Raw genomic sequence first — 23,932 nt, 5'->3', positions numbered from 1 at the left:
CGCTGTGCAGGACTTGTGTTTTGGAGAAACACACGAGGGGTGAGTGTTTGCAGAGTGTTTCTGTTGGAGCGTATCAGTGCGGCAGCACAGTTCATATTCAGCCTCTTCCAGAGAGAGATGTCACGTCTCTCTCTCTCTCTCTCTCTCTCTCTCTCTCTCTCTCTCTCTCTCTCTCTCTCTCGTAGTTTAAATGGGCTAACTGATTGTAATGCTTGCTGATGCATACTACATAATGCCTAATGGAGAGGTGTGTTAAATCTTTTTTCTTGTATGTTGTGCTGTGCAGGCTCAGGCTGTCACGGTGCAAGGAGCAGTCAGCAGTGTGTGTGTGTGGTTGTGCGTGCGCACGTGTGTACATGATGCTGCGGTGCTAGGTCCTAAATAAGTCATTATTAGGCCAATTATACCCGAATAAGACCCGACATTTTGCGCGGCCGCGATTTCCCTCCCACCCTTCAGCCCCCCCTGGTATAAATACCTTCCCGCGTGCCTACTACACAGTGAAATCTATGGTGTTAAAATTATGCTTCTAGTAATAGTTAGGAATTGAGGGTTACGTGGATGCATGTGTGTCGTCGGCCATCGGGGATTGGACTGACTGTTTGTGTGTGTGTGTGTGTGTGTGTGTGTGTGTGTGTGTGTGTGTGTGTGTGTGTGTGTGTGTGTGTGTGTGTGTGTGTGTGTGTGTGTGTGTGTGTGTGGTTGTTGTTGTTGTTGTTGTTTGTTTGTTGTGGTTTTTTTTTGTTTTTTTTTAAACACTATTAATTTAGTGTTTGAGTGGTGCAAGCCCTCCAGACAGACAGAATAATCTGTACACTGCGGTGTTTTTATGTGTTTCCTTAAGCAATTGATTAATGTACTCGTCGGACCATATTTCGATGAGGGCTTCGGTGTCGGCATAATGGATAGTGGGTGACGCTGCATGGACCAAAATACCATTTAGGGACAGTGCAAGCTCCTATACTCGATATTTTCGGGCAGCGGCTGACTTGTGGGCAGCATCGCAGGTAACGGCAGGGACAAAAATAGAGCCCAAAGTCTCATATGAAGACAGTGGAAAAAACCTTCAATGGTGGTTGACTGTGATGCATTTCTTTCTAATTAGGCTGTGAACTACACCTGCGAGATCAAAAGTTGAGAGCAGAAAATAATCATGGACACAATTTTCAGATGTAGGTTTTCCTTGGCAAGGCAGTGATTGTAAAGACCTCCAGTGATTGAGTGTGTTCTTCGACAGAATTCCATCACATTCCTTGGTAGGCTTATAGAACACAAGCAGGTATTTCTTCCCATTGTGAGCTGTTGAAGCTGCCTCTGCCCAGGTGCAGCTCTTAGCAGCGGCACAATCTGTGGCCAACGAATGCGCAAACCCCTCAATTATCCCCAAACCAACTCTCTGATAAGTCCCATTCTACAAAATGGGCCCTCTAATTGCCCGAACCAGCTCTACCTGTTCTACATCCAAAAGCAGAACTATTCTTCCACATTTGCTTACTAGGCAACTAGACGTTTTTGTGTGACCTATAAAGAGTTGCTACTCCTGTAACCGATCCCAGGCGGGTGGTTTGTTACCATGGGCCGGCCACTGAGCTATTTATAGGTCTAGGTAGTTGGTACTGCTAGGCACACAAAACATTACTTATTTAAATTCACTGTATTCATTCAGAGTACAAATGACGTGTCTTCCAAAATGCTGAAATGTGACTATAGCAATGGAACTCTGTGTGTGAAGAAGAGGGCTGATTGAATGTTTTGAGATCTGAAACACCTGGCGGATCCGCTTCTGAGTCACAGAGTCAAAGAGAGGAAGAGGCACTTGGCTTGACACTCTCTTCCCATTTTCCCACTGTCTCCGTTTTCTTTTTTTTTCATCCCCACCCCCACCCCCCACCCCGCGGCCTGCACTGAGAAGCGGATCCCTGAAACCAAACGTAATGTTTATTTTGGAGTGAGAGACAGTGCTGCCCCGGATGACCGGAATGTCTTTGTGGCGGTTCGGGTCTGTGTTTGCGGCAGTGCAGTGATGTGCGTGCAGTGCGGAGCTGCTGCTGGTATCGTTGAATCACGCAACTCGTCACCAGAGCAGAGGTCCTTGGCAGTTCATCACGTCTCGCCGCGCCGCCGCACGTCTTCGTCGCAAGGTTAATCAGAGTGTCTTCCGTATCAGAGTGATAATTTATCTCTGATTCACGGGGTTGAAACGGTGTAATAATTATCGTAGGTGTCATGTACACAGGGTTCAAGCAGATATCTCCCTCGGGGCATTTGGCAACAGCAACAATGCCATCTAAGTTAACTCTATAATCTGGATCTCGCCCTGCGTTGCCTTGTCTGTCTTCATGCACGATACGTTTCAATATCCTTTCTGCCGTATTAAACCCAAGAACTTTACCTATACAGTATGGGAAGTTACAATCATTTGGAATCTTACATTTTCTCAATTCTCCTGACTTGCTTGTTCAAATGTTTTTAGTTGTTTAAGAAGCCATAATCACCTCTAAACCCCATTTTCTTTCTTTTCTTTTTTTTTGTACATTTATAAAAATAAAAAAAGGTTAAAACATAACTGCTTCTGGATAAACACATGAGTTATGGTCTATATCAGGGGTGGGCAACTGGCAGCCCGGGGGCCACACGCGGCCCCCACCTTCACTTAATGTGACCCTCAGGTACATATATATACTGATATATTATTGATTTCAGCTGTTACAATTGCACAACATGCAAACATGACCTGCTTTAATTACTTCAGTCTAAATTAGTGGCTCATTGCTCAACACAAGTATTTTTCAGGATTCCAATTCAAAAAGAGCAACAAATAATTCAAGATTCCAATTTGAATATAGCAAAAATAGCCGATCTACAAGCTCAAAACGCGTCGCGCTGCGACGCGTTTTGAGCTATTTTTGCTACGACAGTAATATATGGCCCTAGAGAGTGAGTGTGGAAATATAGTGGCCCTCTCCATCGTCAAAGTTGCCCACCCCTGGTCTATATACTGTAGACTAGAGTACATGGACGAGGTCAGAGAGAGGATATAGTATTCAGCAGAGCGAATGAGATGGACTTTTAAACGAGGTGAGATATCAATGGGAATTCGTTTAGCCTATGCACTAGATTCATTCACTTAACTAACAATCAATCATTCCCATCTTCAAAGCTTTTTAATGCGAGTAAATCCCAACCTGTCAATACATTCTCAGCTTCATGCTCTCTCTAACACAGTCGTAAGAGTGTTTGTGACTTCACCCTCCCCAAATTCACATTCCACATCCTGCTCATGTTCACATTTAAGTTGAAATAACAACTCTGAAATACATAGAGTATAGGCTACTGTTGTTTTGTAGTCAATACATTCAGTTCTTTAATAGTATAGAATCACATTCATTTTTGTAATTTAAGATGCCTCTGAACCATGTTATTGTGGTATAAGAGGATATACTGTAGTGTACATAGTACTAGTAGTATGAACAGAAAAAGTGTAGTGCAAAAATGATCGAGCGGTGTAATTTAACCAAGACACTAAAGACTTTGTTACTCCTTCCCCTCACAAGGGTACAAATCACTCTGAGGCAGTCTTAGACAGATGAGATAGAACATATTTTCACACAAAGTACAAAGGCAGAGTGTGCCTCGCAGGCTACATTGTGAATTCCATTTCCTCATAGAGGAAGTCACCTTTTGAGAGGGGCCACCGCTGGGCCGAACACATCAAGAGGAAACAAACATGGAAAGTTGGCATATCATTTGGTCTCGGTCGACTCTAGAGCCTGGCCGATGCTAGATTTTTGAGTCCGATGCGATCCCGATTTTTGGAGAGTCCTGGACCACCGATCACTGATGTTTTGACCGATATTGTGCAAAAAATTAAAAGGAGTTTAATACATCGTTTCATATTAATTAACCACTGAAGTCCTAGTAAACATTTTCAAAACCTTTTGAATGTTTTCACCTGTAGATATGGCCAAAATAGGGACCGCTAGTGGTTAAGTGGTTAAGAATTTGTACACATAAGCTGCATAACAGCGATTTTGTCAAATATTCTAATATTGGCCAGCTCAGTTGAGCTCTAATCCAGTCCCTGATGATTTATTTATCCAAATTAATCAATTACACCACCAATTTGTTAAATGTGTGTACTAAACATAAAGGCAACTTGGAATTTTGTTTTGATTTCCTGATTGTTATTTACTAAACAACCTCTCTGATCTCCTTGAATGATTCTTTTTTTTTTTTTTTTTTACGTATTACGTATTTTTTCATTGCTCAAAGTAACCTTGACAGTTCTTCCTGAATATTGATAGTGGAGTAAAGAAAATAAATGAAAGCCTGTTTCCCTCACTTATAACGAGCACTCTGACAAGTCCCAGACACATGTACAGAATTCAGCGGGAGGTACTTTTAGGGTATGCTATTAGCATACACATCAGCACTCTTCACGCATAGTCTTAAACTGCGATTAACCCCTGGTTATTTTTGAACTTCTTGTCATGTCCCTCAAGTCCCTCTGTGACGGCAGCATGATCGGAGGCACTGTAAAATCCTGAATGTTCATTTAACTCTCACAGTGTACAAATGGGGGGAAAATCTTATACTCTAAGGGGAAAATGCACTCGCATGGATTACGGATCCATTTTGTTCATTTCGCTCTTAGAGTTAAATCAACACACACGATTTTACAGTGTACTGGTTTGTCAAGCCACTAGTTCACACTCTCCCCCGGGCTGTGAAAAAAGTGCTGCTCAGCATCTTTGTCCCTGTAAAATGAATGGCAGTTGGTGTCTAGATAATCCAGTTAACTATTTACTTTCTTCTTCTTCTTTAAGTGCGCATATACAAGGACGCAGGGAAGACAGAATAGCCGAGCTGTTAAGTGTCTACTGTATATATCCAGGAGTTAAAAATGACCTGAAAACCGGTGTCCGATAGCAACACAATGTGGCACATAGCCCCACTGTTTTGCACTGGCTTCTTGGAGAACAAGTGTGGCTGTTGGGTTAAATATAATTTATGTTCCGGTCTGAAGTATTTTTGTCTCATTCATGAGGGATAGCCATCCGACTGTAATATCCTCAGGATTATATGGCTCTGTGTGTGCGTAGTCTGCGTCCGTGCGTACAAGCATACGTACGTGCGTGCGTGCGTGCGTGCGTGCGTGCGTGCGTGCGTCGTGTATGAAAACATTTCTATCCTCCCTGCTGTGTGCACAAAGCATAGTAACTTGAACGTGGTGGCATTTTCTGTCAGTGAGACAAACCACTGGCTTACTAAACTGTATTTAGCCGTTGAGCAGAATGGCACAGACCCAATCTAAGTGGCTTTCATCTGGCCAATTCAAACAGACGTTTGACCCCAGACATTTGCCTAATGTGTTTTTGTTATGTGGGCTCCTGGCTTCACAAATGTCACAGGGGCTTGGACTGGTGGGGGTTTGGTGAATGACTCTGGGAGAGGTGGGGTGTCTGACAGGGACAAGGGTTAGGGCGGTGCGCGTGCGTGTGCGTGTGCGTATGTGTATTGTGTATGTGTATGTGTATGTGTATGTGTATGTGTATGTGTATGTGTATGTGTATGTGTATGTGTATGTGTATGTGTATGCGTATGCGTATGTGTATGCGTATGCGTATGCGTATGCGTATGTGTATGTATGGCACGTGTGGCCGTGTGCGTGTGTGTCGGGGTAGTTATGTCTCTAACCTCTGCAGTTTGTACTCTAAACCCATTGGGGAGTTAGTGCTACGGTTGACCATAAGCCCCCCGGCGATATCCAGGCCCCCCTCCCTGTTGGCCAGCAGACCCTACAGCCGGGGGGGCCTGCTGATGGCCGGCCTGGCCTCTGGCTCTCTGCTGACCCGGGACCCAACTGGGGGGAGCAGCTGTGGAGGGAAGACGGGGAGTGCCACATTTCTGGGCGCCCGGGCTGCGCAAATCAGGGGGCCAGCCCCAGACAGTTGGGGCAGCCCTGACAAATGTTCCTACGGCTACTGCACTCCACTCTGCCTGCTCGTGGCATAGAGGGGCCATTAGTGGGGCGCTGAAAATTTATTACCAAACATATTGGTATTTTAGGGTGCAGCTGATTTAGATTTAGTGGTGTGGTTGTTTGAGGCGCTGTCCTTTTTTAACACATGATGGATCCCACATTCCACTGTTGTTGGAGTTATGCTAAAAGGGACCCCCGCCATTTATTACCATGAAGTATCACGAGTATTTGTCATTAATTCCGGATAAGAACATTGGGAATTAGGTGTGCATGCAACCAATGAAAAGCATGACAAGCTTCTTTGGAAACTCAAATTGTACGGTAGGTTGAGTCAGAGGGGGAGAAGGCCAAAAATAGGCCAGAATAATTCTCACATGACAGGTCTCTCTACCTTGTGTACAGTATATCTGCAATGTAAGATGTTCTTCAGGCTGTTATTTTGATGGAACAAACAGCTGCTGATCTTTAACATTTAAAATATATTATTTATATCAACAATAACTGTATAACAACAACATTGAAAATTGTTTAGAATTGTGTGACTGACTGTATATAGTCTCTATTTTTCTTTTTGGTGTCGGTGTAACCGGCACCAGCAAGTTGAAGAGCGGTCCAAGTCTAAACTGGAGCCGTGTTTAGGGGATAGGCATATGAGAGCACTTATCCACTGGTGTGATGCAGAATAGAGGAGGCAGACCAGAGCTTTGTTGTTTTGTTGAAAATCGGTGGAGGCAGAGGGCCATCCAACATGCTCCTACTAACTTGGCAGCGCCTCTTGTCCTGCCTATAGATTACAGACCACTGACTGAGGCCCGGTAAAGGTTGCTCAATACGAGGCTGGGATGACCTTAGAGACATGACAGCTTATCCACCATGAATCAAATATGTAAATACTAGTATACAGTAAAATCCTGTTAAAGATGGAGTGCCACAATTTTTGTATTTTTCCCAGTTTTTCATGTGTCTATGAGGTGACAGTACTTCATTAGACACCCTGGAGTCGTTTGTATGTGCAATGGTGTATTAACTTTGTATTTAGGGTTTCTTCCTGGAGGCTGAACCCTTGACAGTCAAACGGGCCAATGGAATAAACAGTGATATAGTGACATCACACTATCAGCCCCTCCCCTAACCCCTCCCCCTATATCATACAACTACAGCTGTGGGTGTGGCTTCAGTTCAGGTGGATCACCACCGACCAGGCAAACCAGGCATACTTAATGAACTGGTGGGCGTGTCCACATAAAAGCATGATTTTAACAAATACTGTACACTTTTTGGAAAAGGTTATTCCTCCTCATATTATAATAATACCTGATGATCATGTTTTAGGGTGGAAAAGAATCGTGGCACTCCATCTTTAATGTAGTGTTATTTCACTCTGAGAGTGTGCAAGTGTACACTCTTGAGTACACTTGCTCTCTAAATGTACCAAAGGATGCTACACTAGGGATGGGATGAAAATTACATATCACAATTATTGTGGCAAAAATAATTTATATCGATTAACGATATGATCGCAATAATCCAAATATACCACTTGAACCCCCCCAGCATCCCCAATCTGGGGGGAAGCAGATCTACAAGTTAGTAGATCTGCTATTTTTGGCGAATCGATTTGTGTACATAATGATCTCTTTACAGCCTACAGGTCCGTTTTATCTGGTACTGAATTTGCAGCTCAACAAACGCGAATTCATCCTAGTGTATGATGGAGGACAATTTCACGATATATTAAAATCTCTGCGATACAATTATTGTGAGTGTTTTTTAACCCATTTTGACCTGAGATCAGATTCTAAAAATGTCTTCTACATCTTCTGAAAAAGCTATGTTCCTCGTTCTTCGATTTTTCAAAAATAGCAGACCGCTATGAGCTTGTAGATCTGCTATTTTTCAATAGCTAAAGCATAACATAATGCTAACACCAAAAGGGGTTCCCGCCCAAAATGGGTTAATCACGATAAACAATATTAACGATTATCTTCCCATACCTAGCTTACACGATTAGTCTTAGTGATGTAATCCATTTGATTAATTTACTATAGCACGACTGATAGTGTGCAAACATATCTCATACTATAGTGGTCTTCTGTATTGCAGTTGCTTTATCACATCTGGTGTGTATACTGACATCCACAGTAAAGATAATGTAAAACGTTGATGATCTGTTAGGTACAGATCCTATTGACTTATTTGACTTCTTCCATATTTTATGTATCGATTGTGCACATCTTTAAACAGGCTATATTTACGGGTGTAATGCCGTCTCTGATACTCCCAGCCAATAGTGATGTCTCATTCTGAGTAATGGGTCTCTGAAGTGTACTTGTTTTGCTGTTTTGGGGCCAAGAGCAAGCAGTAAAGTGTCCATCTGAGGATTTTGGGGTCCTCATAGGCCCTCCCCAGGTGTGCCTCGCTACTCATAAAGTAGCAGTATTAAGTCATGGTAAAATCATGAATAAATGTGTCCACAGAGTGCAGCTAGGCTACCTTTAACAAAAACACACACTGCGCTCACTGTCTTTTCAGTGACCAAGACAACGCATAAATTAATTTAGCGCATTCTGTATTCCTTGGTGAAAAGCTTTATGTTTGGCATGTTTTATTTGATTCACTGGGACAAATGGGGTTTTCACTTAATTCAAAACATGTTCCCATTGTTTCGCTCAAAACCAACATGGCTGCCACGGTACGGTCACGTTGTTAATTTGAGTTTGTAGCATCCATTGAGGTTAACCATCGCCATTGTTCCATGCTTTCTGTGGAGGAAAACCTGTGTATTTCCATGTAGAGGTATGTGTTCTGTTTACTTTTATCGCTGTTCCTCCAGAAGGCAGGAAAACCTGTTTGTTTGTTTATGACTGGAATCTGGGCTTCACTCTTAACTTTCATTCACCACTTGAAAGCTCTTGACTTGCTACTAATTTACCTTGAGGGACTTCAAAATTATCTGTCTGCGCTGTCAAAATCTTTTTTTGTGGTGACACCTTGTCATCATCAAAGATTCTCTTTAGAGTTTGATGAAAGCCTCTGTAGATGGATGGGTTAATGTTATATCTCAGATGCCTGGCTGCTTCACAGAGAGCTTCCGAAAGTCTACTTACAAATGTCTTCTTGATCCTCAAAAGCTTTTTTTGTTGATGTCTTTTCCCCCATTTGTTTTTTCAACTCTAGTCATTGCTTTGTATTTAGGGTTTCTAGTACCGGTATTACAGAACTCAGAGGAAAAGTAAGTGGACCTGCTATTATAAAAAATCCTCCTGCATTTCCCCTGGTGTTTTGTTTTATCCCCAACTATGTCACTCACTGCAGCTGCAGTTATTTTGAACAGGAAACTGTGCACAGTGAATGAGAGCGAGGTAGTAGCCAGGCGCACAAGAATAGACAGTGTCCACCAGCCACAGAATCCAGCCGCAGAAATCACCATTGAGATACCTTAAGGGTCCCACATGTGCCAGGACTGGGGAGAAAGTTGTGTGGTTAAGGGGTTTTATTTTCTCCTTAGTCAATAGCCAACCACTTCACCTGGTAATGCCTGTATAAATACATAAACGCTGTTTTTTATCCAAAGTTATCCCAAGTTCAGATTTCCCCTGCTTTCCCTTCTTGGGGGGAAGGTTTTGGGTGTAACGGTCTACTGAGACTTATGTCAGAAAAAGGAACTTGATCTCCCCCAAAGTGTGACACTGTGTAAACACTGGTAGTAGTTCTACCCAAACAAATTTGCTGCATATGCATATGAAAATATTACAAGTGTGTCACCAGGGTGTTAGCATGTTGTTTCATCTGCACCATTTGATCCCCTGTCACACTATTCCTGCTCCCTTCTCACTGTTTGTATGTTCTTTGTCAAGCTATGTAAACCCACCTACCTAGATGTTCTCCTTTGTAGAAAAAAGTGAAAGATAAATCACTGCCCACCTCTGGGGGTTTAGAAACGCCACTCTAAGAGTAGGGATTCCAGAGTAGACTTGGTTGTAGATTAAATCCTGTGTTCTTTATCTTGAAGAGATTCAGCAACGTTCAACCTTTAAAAGTGTGGCTGCGGGTCTGTTTTCATGTTTATGAGAAGTTGAGTGGATAACCTGTTGGCAATGGAGGACAGTGCAGATCTCTCTTCACTCTAAATTGCGGACAGGCATCCCTGCCGCCCTACATGAAGACCATCAAGTCCCATCAAGATAATCCTTAATAAAGAACGGCTTCACATTTAATCTTAGCGCACTTCTCAAATTTCTTGCTTGATATGGTTTTTTGGCAAGTGGCGTTTTAGCACTGATGTCAGTCGAATAGTATCAGTGCATCTTTTGTTAAGCTTCCATTTGGCAGAGGTAGAAGGAATTTTTAAGGCCTGTTTTTTATCGATTGCTTTATTGTTCTAATTCATGCATCCACTTACCGTAGTTAGTTGCTTTTATTCACTACCTTTCTATCACTCCATACCATGTACTAGTGTGTATGAATATTCTCCATTGTGGGTCTATGAGAAGTAGCTCGGTGCATTTTAAAAGCCATACCCATGGAAACCACCAATTAAACCCAAATTTATCATTTTAAAACTCAAGTGGCCTCTCAGCATTGCCTTCCACTTCAACCCACATTTTTTACATAAAAACGCTTGAATTTTAACAACCCCTTGTTTTATGCTGTGGAACATGAAAATATAGGTGAGTCCCAACATCTCTAGTAAAACAGCGAGGGTTGATTGGAGCCTTGATTCAAACCATACCGTTCAGCAGGGCATGCCGTAGATGAGCACAGGGAAAATATGAGTTTAGTCGTGGAGACATAAACAACTCTCTGGTAATTATACTGTGCAATTTGAAAATAACTCACTTGCAAAATTACATCGCACGCTAATTTTACACAGCTGCTCATTGAAAACCAGAGTGAGCGCAAACGCAATAACTCAATTGGCATGGTGTGTACCTCTCAGCTATTAGAATATAGGCACTCGATAGCAGAGATGGAGTACTTGTAGAGAGGCTGGGGAATTGGGAATTGGCTATACTAAATTGGGACTTGAAGGGGAGAAAATGCTTTTATTTTTTCTTGAAGGGGCATGTTTTGCACAATAAGCATTTTCATTATGTCTGCCCATGATCTCTTTGATTCATACAGTATGCTACGTTTGTTTACCTGTCACTGATACTAAATCTGATATTTTATTTTTATTTTTTCTATGAACCTGTGACCTGTGACCTGTGACCTGTGACCTGTGACCATACTGTTATAAAACGGAAATAAAAAGATTTTGAAAAGAAAGAATATAGGCACTCGAGAGTCCCTGAGCATCTATTAGTCGATTGAGTTATCAGGAACCTCCTCAATATGCAATATATTTCATGCTCCGATTTTTTAAAATGTGAGCCCCGTGAATATACCTGTAGGCATCCAGGCCGCTTTGGAAAACAGCTAGATAGCATTTGAAATCACAGTGGTGGGTCCACATCAATACCACAGTGTATTTTAAATCAGAACTGCTGCTGCCTGGGTCTATTTCTGTCGGCTCCTTGTCGACTGCTGCTTCAGCGGTTGGTTTGCTGTGGACCTGCTTGCTCTCTGTGTGGATTGAGATAACGGTCATAACGCCACTGCTTTCCACGTCCCATATGAAAAGCGTTGCTGTCGGGCAGAAACCTCCTAACTCCACATTCTGACTTTTTGTGTTCCTTCGTAAATTATCACCCTTCTTGACCCATTTTGACCTGAGATCAGATTCTAAAAATGTCTTCTACATCCTGACAGTTTTCTGAAAAAGCTATGTTTCTATGTCAGTGGTTCTTCGATTTTTCAAAAATAGCAGACCTACAAGCTCGTAGCGCGCCACTCGGTGGCGCGCTATGAGCTTGTAGATCTGCTATTTTTCAATAGCTAAAGCATAAAATAATGCCCAAAATAGGTTAATCATACAATCATATCATACAATCAATCAATCGTTTTTGCTAGTTTTGAATTAGAATCCTGAAAAGTAACAGCTTTGGACACCCAATAGAGACGATAATGCTCTAACCACAGCACTTTCGACGTTCCAAAGGAAGTGTCTTCATTGAATAATGATCTAATTCATAGGGATTTTGTTGTGTGACGTCACACGCAAGTTCCGCAACGCAACGATATGAAGTATTCAGAAATCTGAATGCCTGTTTGAAATAATACTCATTCACATTTTAAAATCACCCACTGACTGCCTGGTAGGTAATGGAGACAACATGCCGTGCATGCAGTGGATGCGTAGGCTAACTGCTGCAAATACACTGTTCCATTCTTCTGGGCGTGGGTGTTCTTTTTCTCTCAGCACCTCTTTACTGTAGCTAATGCATGATTTCCTCTTTCTTAGCTTTTCATTTTTCATTGTTACAGTTAGCATTTCGCCCCGCTGGTTTATTACCTGTAATTAAGCAAATTTGAAGGAATGGGTCATTGCACTTTAAACCATTCATAACGCAGCACGGATGTCTTTGCCGGTCTGGAGAGGGCGGGTATGTGTGTGTGTGTGTGTGGGTGGGTGGGGGGATGTGCAAAATAAAGTTAGGAATGGCACGGCACATTAAAACAAAAAGCCTGGATATGTCTGCTCCAGTAACGGGTGGATGTGGAATGATGGTCTAAGCTCATCAGTGGTAGTAGCAGCAGCAGCATGGCCTCGTGTGGCAGTATTGAACAGTTCAGTTGACATAATAACATGGAGTGGACAGAAGGCAGTCATTACCTTGCACACAGACGCAGTGCGTACGTGTTGACGGAGGACTTCCACTATGTCTACAGCGGGGGACGCTCTGGCCGCTGACTGAGAAAAGCCCCCCGCTCCCCATCACCTACAGCTAATGACCTAAACCCATGTTAGACTATTTATGGTGGATAGAGATCCTGCATTGACCTAAGACACAAGACAGAGAGAGAGAGAGAGAGGGGGGGGGGGGGGGGGGAGAAAGAGAGAGTACACAACCCAAAAAAGTGGTTTGTGGTGAAAGGAAAAACATAACAAAAACAAGAGGGAAGGGAAAAGAAAGAATAAGAAGAAAAGTCTTCAGGCCCTCGGGGTGTGTGAGCTGAGCCTGGTGATCCAGAGGACAGGCAGGCCTTCCATTTCATTGTCTTAGTCCTACTCTGATACAATCTGGAGAAGGGACTCTGTCTGTCTGTTGCTTAAAGCTTGTGAGTGAGTGAATGACATATGGGGACCTGGTGTGAGGCGCAACTCCCCCGTGCCTCCTTTGTGGCCAAAGTCTTCCTGTGTGAGTGTGTGTGTATGTTTGAGAGAGACACGCAGAGCACACAACGAGAGTGAGAGCAACTTTTCTGCCTTTTAGAACAGCAGCGGCAGCACCAAACCTCTCGCTCTCCCAACCCTGTGCTCACTCACTGCCTTTATCCCTCCCTCCCTCTCTCTCTCTATCCCTCCCTCTCTCTCTCTCTCTCTCTCTCTCTCTCTCTTTTTTCCCCTCTCTCGTCCACAGACACTCGCTAGGCACTGCCTGAAGCAGTTATCGGACAACTCTCGTTCTCTCGCTATAGGACTCGGTCTCCTGAGATACGGCGCGGGGCTCCATGGCTTCCAACACTTAAAATGAAAAAGAAAAAAGTTGTCTGGTAGGGGTCATCATTTGTTGCCAGTTTCCAACCGACACCGACACGAGATCTCCTTTATTAAGAGAAACTTTCTCTGCTGGACTGACTGACCCGACTGCCTCGCAGAAGATTTCTTTCTTTCTTTCTTTTTTCTTTTTTTTCTTTCTTTTTTTTTTAAAAGAGAAAAATAAAGCAAGGGATACACGCAAAAGTACGGGGATTCATCCATAATTGTAGTGAGTATGAATTTGCATTCTTGCATGATGTCAGGCATGTTTGTGTGCTATAACTGCCTTGGTCCTACTTTATCTAATTTCCAAATGTTTTGTAGGATTTACCCGAAATTAGTGTCTGTATGATGATATACAGTGTGAGGAGAGAATTATGTTAGGTGTCAAAATGTTAATGTGGCATTAGCATCACATCACGTCAGCATGTTAGAAATTCAATTCAAGCAAGAAGGGTGTGAAAAACAAATAAAAGCATTAATGACAGCAGTGCAATAATATATATATTTCTTACTTACTAGGTAATTACCTTAATTTTAATATAAATACAATTGTCATTGTCAGTGCAATTTCCTTGGGAAGAAATTAATATGATGTAATATCGGGGATTTTAATTTAATCATTCATCATTATTATCTTTATATTTTTGTTGATAATAAAACATGAATACAAATATAACCTCTGAAAAATTATGCCCTTCTGTTGAATAGATTTACCTGATTTACCTAATATTACCTCTCAGCCGAATATGTCACAACAAAAAATACAAAATACATTAAAAAAACAAAACAAAATCAAAGCATTTAAAGTACATTTTAGCACCTCTGTGCATATTTGATGATCTTCTTTGTCACAGATTTGTGTTCACAGTAATTCGTCTAGAAATTACAAATTCTACAATTACAAATCGACATAGACAAAATTTTGTTAAAAACAGAAGTCTTCGTCTTAAATTCTAAAATTCTAAGGGAAATAACACTCCACTTCTTCATTAAAAAATCACAAACCGTCAAAACACAAAAGTGGAAGCGCGATCCTATTCTTAGTTAGCGTATACACCCATGCTCGGCCCAGCATACATACATACTGTATTAGATCCCGGCAAGCAAAACCTGCCGGTCCCCTGTATGCAGGAGACCTTTTTTCGGCTGGCAGAACAAACAAAACCAGCACAGTTAAAGCAGCTGACATCTAATGCCATCTGCTGAGGCCATGGAATGCCGTGAGGAGACCTGAGAGGCTCTGCTCTCGGCCCTCAACGTCTCCCAAGACAACAGGCCCAAGGCTTGACCGACCGCTGTCTGTTTCTCTCTGTTCCTCCTGTTCTATCTCTTCTCCATGGTCAGGCCCTTCTGTAAATGTAGTGAAGATGATTGGCTTGCCGTAATTACCAGTCAGCGTAATTGAAGGATGTTCTGGTTTAATGTACTGTGTGTGTGATGATCACAGACTTCGAGATCACCACTTGGGGTATTTGTGTGTGTGTGTGTGTGTATATGACGTGTGTGTGTATGCGCGCTTGTGTGTGTGTGTGTGTGTGTGTGTGTGTGTGTGTGTGTGTGTGTGCGTGTGCGTGTGCGTGTGTGCGTATATATGCGTGCATGTGTGTAAGGGGATTTTGTCTCCGAAATTGTGTTTCTTTTTCCCCCGCTCCTTTTTATCATCACACATTTATCATTTGCAAATCGACACCTCTTTCTCTCTTCAGAACTGTGTGTGTGTGTGTGTGTGTGTGTGTGTGTGTGTGTGTGTGTGTGTGTGTGTGTGTGTGTGTGTGTGTGTGTGTGTGTGTGTGTGTGTGTGTGTGTGTGTGTGTGTGTGTGTGTGTGTGTGTGTGTGTGTGTGTGACTGACTGTGTTAGAAGATGAAAGGGAGCAAAATAAGAGTGGTTAGGATGCAATAAATGAGCCGACGCTGCTTGCAGTGAGGCCTCCTCCCTGCGTAGACAAACACAACAGCGTGCGCAGCCGCCTGCTGCACCCATTCACTGCACACAATAACTCTATTTATCCAATTAACAGATAATGAGCAGCCTGATTTGAGGCTGTTTGCCCTGGTGTGTGTATTTGCTTTAGTAAGGCGTGCACAGCAGGGAGAGATCGCGCAAACCTTCTTTTCAGGCCCCGGCTCTGCGAAGCAGAGCTGCGTGCGTTTGCAATGTGGAAGCTGGAGTGGTTGGCGCTGACAGAGGCATTGTTTGCCCACGGCCCCGATGCCTTCCGTATGGACACGTCTAGCCGGGGCCGAGCTCTCGTATATCTCCTGCATCTCCGAGGTGGAGATTGAAGATGCTGAAAGACGCAGAGGGCTAATTGACACAGCCTCACTCGGCTGTTTGTGAGGAAGAGTGAGGGAGAAGAGAGAGAGAGAGGTAGAGAGAGAGAGAGAGAGAGAGAGAGAGAGAGAGAGAGAGAGAGAAGGAGGAAATAGAGAGGACCTCCTCCTAAGTAGCCCATAGTAGGCGATTAGTGGGCTGAGGTTGTTTACTAAATACCGTGGGGTGTTATTTTGTGAACACGCCACTGTTTGGATCTGGAATATATGGCTGAAAGAGCAGGAAATGAGGTTTGAGGATCTCTGTTGATTGCCATCGCAAGTCCTCCCTCACTAAACCCCACTTGTGTTTGTTTGTATATGGCAATCGTGTTTGCGTTTAAGAAGATAAAAAAAGGAAGCCACTGACTCGTGAGTTACTTCAAACTGAAGGAAATTGTATTTGGAAGTATTTGTTGTGCATTGTTCTGTTCCTACTATATGCACTATCACAGATTATTGTCATTGTTGTTGTTTTTTTTGTTTTTTGTTTTTCAAATGACAGAATTTAAAAAATAAAAAGACAGTAGCATCCTAACAGGCAGCTTCCGTAAATTATGTAAAATGTCCACTTAATTTGCTCCTGTTACATATTTAAGCTTCCAGGTCATTATCTCATGTTTTGAGAAGTGTAACAACCATTAGTATAACCAACATACATGTATATTTCAGAGAAAGTCACTTACAGGACTACCCTACCCTCAGTGGTGAAGAGCCTCTCGTTCTGTGGTGGTCACAGCAGTAGGCGTGTGATAAAATGTCTACCTTAAATCTGGACTTGATGGGCCCTCAAAGGCAAACTGGCCTTCTGGAAATAATTTGGAGGGTTGAAGAGCACAGTATTAACAGATTTAATGTAGCTATTCAGTGAATTGCTGCAGAGCACCATGTCAGATTTAACAAAATGAGAGAGACAAATTGCACATCAACAAACACCACATCTGTTTAGATTTAGAGTTTTAATTACATACAAGTACAACATTTCAAATGGTGTGTGTCCACAGATTAACAGATAAGAGATTAACAGATTCAATCTTTATTTGTGTGCAGCACTGTGCTTTTAGATACCATTTACAAAAATACAGTTTACATTAATCAAAACGTAGACAAATATTTCTATTAATTTCCCCCAAGTTGTGTTTAAACGGCAATTTGATTATTATTGCAGTAATAAATAAGAGCTAAACATATTTTAGAAATGAACATTGGACCAAGACAAATACAAAGATAAATTGTAAACTGTTATTGTTTCAAATATACATTATAATGTAATTTACCAGGATGTATTGCTTTGTCTTGTGTTAGTTATAAATGTTCTGCATTATAGCCTATACTGTATTATCTCAAATGGTCATTTTTATCCAAAAGAAAAAGAAAAGAAATCGGAATTGCATTTTGTTGGCAGCCCTCATTCCTTCGGCCACATTTAGAGATACAAGTGAAGTGTAGCATTTTGTAAACTGTGCCTAATTCCACACACATCTGTGTCCAATTGTTGTCTGCATCTAACATTCTTTGCGAGTGGATTTATTTTTCCTGGGCCACCATGTGGATTCAGCTGACCAGCTTAAGTGGGGATTAGTTGTTTTAAAGTTATTTTGATTAAAGCATTGTTTTTCAAAACGTGTAACTCGCAACACATGGCTTACGTAGTCTTGTACAATTCAAAGGAATATGTACTCAGTGCCCTATAAAATGATTATCTGTGGTACATGGGCAGTGAGGAAGGGCAATAAAAAAAACGCATCCAAGAACAATTCCTTAAATGTCTCACATTTCTCTCGCGAGGTCATCTTCCGTCTGACCGTTTTCCATGTCAAATATTCCTTAAATCAAACAGAGTCCTTTACAAAGAAATGCTTTTAACTAACCTGTTAACTACTTTGCACATGTAGTAATACTGTATTACTGTATCGTATACTGCATACATACTGTAAAAAAAATAATAGGTGTGTATATATATTTAATAAGAAGATGATCAATGCTAACAGCTTAACTGTGGCTGTCTTTGTCATTGGAGAATGGAGATGCAGGTCTTGAAACAAGTAAACCGAAACTAAAGGTCTTGCAAACAACCGCGAGCAAAGCATGTTTTCTCTCTCTGTCTCTCTCTCTCTCTCTCTCTCTCTCTCTCTCTCTCTCTCTCTCTCTCTCTCTCTCTCTCTCTCTCTGTGTGTGTGTCTCTCTCTCTCTCTCTCTCTCTCTATCTCTCTCTCTCTCTGTCTCTCTCTCCCTCTTGCCTGATGACACCTCCAACGCTTCATCTAGCCTGGCTTTGTTCTGCTAGCTTCAAAGACCTGGCGGTTCAGGTTGAACTGAGAGGCACATCAAAGATGCTGAATGCTGTCTTTTTTTAAACAATAAATATTTAGCAGTGCAAGAAGCAGCTAGGGCTTGTTTTTGCTTTTAAAGCAGTGGTTCTTCTTTTGCCCACCGTCCCCCGTCCCCCAACACACACACACACCCACCCGCACACCCACCCACACACACCCACAGACACACACGCACACGCACACACACACACCCACACCCACACGTTCACCTGGCCTGCATGCATCACCTGCTGGCTGTCTGGAGCTGCATGCGGTGCAGCTAAGACACCAGCATGGAGATGGCCTCATAGGCCCTCAGCATCGCATCTCTCTCTCTCCCTCTCCCTCTCTCTCTCTCTCTCTCCCTCTCTCTCTCTCTCTCTCTCTCTCTCTCTCTCTCTCTCCTCTCTCTCTCTCTCTCTCTCTCCCTCTCCCTCCTCTGCCTCTCCTCTGTCTCTCACACATCTCTCTCTCTCCCTCTCTCTCTCTCTCTCTCTCTCTCTCCCCCTCCTATGTCTCTCTCTCTCTCTCCCTCCTCTGCCTCTTCTCTGTCTCTCACACATCGCTCTCTCTCTCCCTCTTGCTCCCACACACTTCCCCCTCTCTGATCGTTGTTAATGTGCTGTGGCAAAAATGTGTTTCTCTTTCTTCTTTATAGCTTTTACCTCTGCAGACCTTTTTTTCTCCCCTCCACCCCCCCCCCCCCCCCCCCCCCCCCCCCCCCCCCCCCCCTTCCTTCCCACTCCGTCGACATCTTTGCGTTTCGCTCCTTCATGCCTCGGTCGGCAGGGCCGCGGTTGCGGACACACGGCTGTTGTCTGTCGCCCACAGAGTGACGATAAAATATACGTTTTTTTTTTCTTCTTTTTTTTTTCTTTTTGCCAAAATGGCCGAGCCTCGAAAAAGCGACATGGAAAGTACTAGACAAACTGTAAAAAAGCTGCTGGAATGGTATTCATGAAAGCTTCGCCCTGGTGGTGCGAAGAGCAAAGCCTGTCGAGGAAAAAAAAAAAGAACCGTAAGACCCCGCAGCTCAGGTTACCCTGGTTCATGTAAACAGTCGGCCATTAAAAATTCATGCCAGGATTTTTGAAAACGACTGTATGTGTCTTTTTTTTCCCTCTTCGATCTCCTCCTCCCCTGGCTTCTTCCTGACCAGTTGAGTACCTTTGACCTCTGTTGGACCCTGCGTTCCCGCGGTGGGCCAGAGTCAGGTCTGATGTAGTGTTATGGCCGGCCAGGTATATGGGCTGCGCTTGATGTTGCAGAGAGGCAAGCGGAGCAGGAGAGTGGACAGCAAAATGTAACTGTCAGCTAAAAGAGAGTAATAGAGGCATTCGTAGCGTCATAGGAAACATATGTGCCTCCATATGCGCTCCGTGTTCTTATTTCCAGTCTGCCTCATTGTCTGAGATGCATCACTGATCTGGGGGCCTCTGAAGGGCCCCTGCGTGTGTGCGTCTGTGTGCGTGCGTGCGTGTGTGTGTGTGTGTGTGTGTGTGTGTGTGTGTGTGCGTGTGCGTGTGCGTGTGTGTGTGTGTGTGAGTGTGTGTGTGCGTGTGTGTGTGTATGTGTGTGCTTGTGTGCGTGCGTGTGTGTCGGCGTGCACATGCACATGCAGAAAAAGTAACTTTGAGCAATAAAACAAGAAACAGACATATATTGCAAATGTGAACTATATACTGTATACATGTATAAAGTGTGTTTATATACACATGCGCGCACGCGCACACACACACACACACACACACACACACACACACACACACACACACACACACACACACACACACACACACACACACACACACACCTGTATATCGCTGTCTCTCCTTTGTGAGTGGTCGTGGTGGGGAGCTTGTGCTATGTTGTTGCCATTGCCCCAGGCAGGGGCAGGCCCCCGCGGGAAGCGGCCCTGGCGGTCATTAGGACCTGTCAGTGTGCCGGGGAGAGGGGAGTGCTGATAAATTTCAGATAGTGTCAATTGCGGATGAAAGATCTGCTGAAGGATGCTGGGGATGTCACGCTCCACTCACCTCCGCTCAACAAGTCCCATCTCCCCCCTTCCAGGCAGCGGGCTACCTCAGGCAGGCAAGCCCCCCCCCCTTCCCAACCACCACCACCACCACTACCCCCCAACCCATCATCTACCTACCCCCACTCCACCCCTCCCCTTCCTGCTTACCTTGGCTAAGCCTTTTTGCATGTTGATTGGGGGAGGGCTAATCCAGTTTGCAGCTGTCGTAGACCAATGATGAATCACCTTTCCGTCATTTGGCCGCGCTCCCCTCGCTCGGGGAGGAGGGAGGAGGGGAGGGCCCTGAAGGAGGAAACAACAGTGCAGCGAGGCTGAGGCTCGGAAAACACAATGTGTGCCTCTGTTTCCCCCGGCTAGCCTGCTCTTCCCATTCTGCTGCAGAATAACAATAATGTTTTCTCAGACTAACCACTTTTGTGTCACGGATGGCTCTGGACTGTGACATCGAGCTGCAATAACAAGGAGGGACATTGTTTCTGCCCGGGCAGGTGGAGAGAGGGACAGAGAAAGAGAGAGAGGGACAGAGTTGTGTGGCTTGTGAGGACTTTAAACCATCCAGGTCCAGGTAAGAGCAGAGTTGAATCAGCGCCAAAACAGGTTCCCTGCGTATAGTGCGTGGCACAGTGGGATGGCCTCAGACGCTGAGGAGTTGTCAGCCGTTCTCTGCTCAATCTGTGTTGTCTGATTGGTGATGCACTGGAGCCCTTTTAGCTGTTAGCTTATGGCAAAAAAGTTCTGGGGACAAGGGGACAAGGAAATGGAATTAGTTTGAGGGAGTGCGTGATGGATGGAAATATGATTAGATGGGAATATATCCCATCTATGTGGCAATTTTGTGGCAATTTAGTCTGGAGGTTACTGTAGTGCTTTGTATTCGTGTTTTTCAGTATTGTTGTGAGGCGAGAGATTCTTAGGTGTTGAGAAAATGAATATACCTGTGGGGAAAGGATGGTGTCAAGATGATTGGCTTGGCCTTTTCTGCTCCTGGTTATGATTTTTTTTAAATTGTTGCTATTATTTAGTATTTTGTTGTACCATGTTACGTGAAAATTATATATTTTTTAAATTACATTTTTAAACTGTGAAAAATGAATACATTTACCGGCAGCATCTATTATTGAATAATTATATCATACTATCATCTTAAATATCATGCATATATATATATACTATATCATAATTCAATCTTTCTATTCCTCATGTCAGGCATATTATTGATGGCATCTGATAGCACTTATATGAATTATATGAAATATTGTGCATTTATCTTTTGTGGCCCAATATTAAAGGGCCAGTGTTTATCGATAGCAGAGAATCGCGGGAAGCCTTTTAAATCTAATTTGGAGTGACAGTATAATGTACAAAAGATCTTTCTCGTAATTTCATTAACTCACTATTGCATTGGGCACAGCGGCAAAGACAAATAAGAAGAGGCCAGGATTTGTGGCCGTGCTTTTCAAATCACTCGTGCCTGTCTTCTACTGATCTACTCCATTGTCTACGCCTGATCAAATCCTCAGAGCACACAAATGAGAAGATAGAATAATGTTTTTAGTGGCGTGGCCCTCAGTATAAACACACGCAACAATTAAGGAGCTTGCCAGAGCAAACAAAATGCCTGGTGAACTTCTCATCTCCCATCACTGAGGCAGAGGGCCCTTATAATCAAGCAGAGTGCTGCACTTTTAACAAGCACATTAAGCTATAGCCTCAAACCAAGGGAACATCTGTTAACAGTCTGCAATGACATGCAATGCAAGAGACACACTTATGGCCGTTTCTTGTCTTTTTTGACATGCATCAGAGTAAATTGGAATATGACATTTAGGTTTACAATCGTGTAAAGCGTTGGACTTGCTTTGTGATTGTTGAAATTGGAAGGTTTCTGTTCACAATGCCTGCAAATATTATTATTTTAATTTTTGGCGTATTTTGTCCTATAATTTCCTATGAATTTTATGACAATTGTTTACTAGAATTTAAGTAATGATTTTGTAATCTGTATTTGATTGAATCATTACCTAATATTACAGTGTAGTTTTCCCTATAATCGTGCATAAAATGCTTAAATTAAAAAAAAAAAAGTTGAAGTGTTCTTCCCCTCATCAGTGGTCTACAAATAATAATTTATTTTTCACTTTATTCCAACATTACCATTTTACTTACATCCCCCCAAAAAATCCATAATACCACATTATGTGCATACTGTGTTCAGTGCATACTGAATAGAGCTGTATGTCTTTTCTGGCCGGAGTGATATTTGTAATTTATTTTAATGTGTGTGTGTGTGTGTGTGTGTGTGTGTGTGTGTGTGTGTGTGTGTGTGTGTGTGTGTGTGTGTGTGTGTGTGTGTGTGTGTGTGTGTGTGTGTGTGTGTGCGACATGCGTGCATATTATGTGCGTGCATGTATGCGTGCGCGTGTGTCTGTGTTTTGATGTCCTCGTACATGCAAACGGACGTGTGTGTATGCGTGCGTGTGTAAGATTGTCCGTGTGATCGCGTACGCCTGCGGTCCGTGTATACATACATGCACGTCTGTGTGTGTATGTCCACGTACATGTGTGTGTGCGTGCCCGTGCGTGTTTGTCTCTCGTCAGGTCTATGGAAATGCAGGATCTAGCCAGTCCTCACAGCCGAGTAAGTGGAAGCAGCGAATCGCCTAATGGTCCCAACCTCGACAACTCCCATATCAATAACAATTCCATGACCCCCAATGGCGCTGAAGGTATGTGTGCACGGGGCTGCTCCTCTTAACGTGCTCTATTGCGCTGCTATCCTAAGTACAGAAGGCAGGTTAACATATATAGGGAGGGCTGGCTGATGGATATTGTGGCTCTCGACATGAAACAGAGTAGGACTTTCTAACCCTGAAGGTTCAGCGTTTACCGTTTATCGCATCCGTAAAGTGGTGTGTGTGAAGTCTTCAGTTGCCACAGAATTTATGCAAGGCGGTATACGGTGTGTAAAATGTTACACGCTTTGTCAGAAAACGGGCAATTATACTATATATGATTGAAATATGGAGCTGTGGGGGGCGAGGGAGGAAATGCTTTTATTCAAAGAGGATTTATTTCGGAGCATTACAATGTAGACTATTTCTGTTCATTCTGTACCTTTTTCAGTTTAATATTCTGACACTGAGAGTGATTTCTCTTTACAGAGACTATCACTGTAGCAGTTTGTTTAAGTTTACTATGTAATTATTCAAAAACCCATAGCATGAAAACGATGTTGTTTTGCATGTGGTTTGTAGTGTGCAAGTGTACACACCTATTTACTCAGGTGATGGGCCTGTAGGTACATTCAAAGCTGAGACCTTGTTTAGTCAAGCGGTCATGCAGCCCATATTACTGAGCAGCAGCTCACGTCAGTAGAAAAAAGAACGTCCCGACACTATAATGGAATTTTTAGGAAGGAAATTTAGTTTATACGCAGTAAAATTCAGAGTGTTTATTGAATTCGACTCTGAGAGTGTACAAATGGATCTGTAAGGGTCCCTTTGTACAGTTGGAGGCCATCGATATTGTCCTTTTCTTTTTGCTGAGGTTTGCGTGATCTGCGCAAAAGGACAGTTAACCCATTTTGGGCGGGAACCCCTTTTGGTGTTTTAAACATTATGTTATAATTTAGCTATTGAAAAATAGCAGATCTACAAGCTCATAGCGCGCCACCGAGTGGCGCGCTACGAGCTTGTAGGTCTGC

The 23,932-nt window shown here is 43.1% G+C and overlaps 1 protein-coding gene across 1 annotated transcript in view; it reads left to right on the top strand.

Moving 5' to 3' along the window:
- Positions 1–23,932, top strand: part of eya1 (EYA transcriptional coactivator and phosphatase 1) — a 75,948-nt gene that overhangs the window by 24,190 nt on the left and 27,826 nt on the right. Inside the window, exons 3-4 of the mRNA XM_079489298.1 lie at positions 13,447–13,794; positions 22,714–22,955. Coding sequence (XP_079345424.1) covers positions 22,832–22,955 — 124 coding nt within the window. The 5' untranslated portion in view covers positions 13,447–13,794; positions 22,714–22,831. The remainder of the gene's footprint in view (positions 1–13,446; positions 13,795–22,713; positions 22,956–23,932) is intronic.

The sequence above is a fragment of the Electrona antarctica genome, assembly GCF_951216825.1.
Source record: "Electrona antarctica genome assembly, chromosome: 20".
Taxonomy (NCBI): Eukaryota; Metazoa; Chordata; class Actinopteri; order Myctophiformes; family Myctophidae; genus Electrona; species Electrona antarctica.
This window is presented reverse-complemented; position numbering and strand designations above follow the sequence as displayed.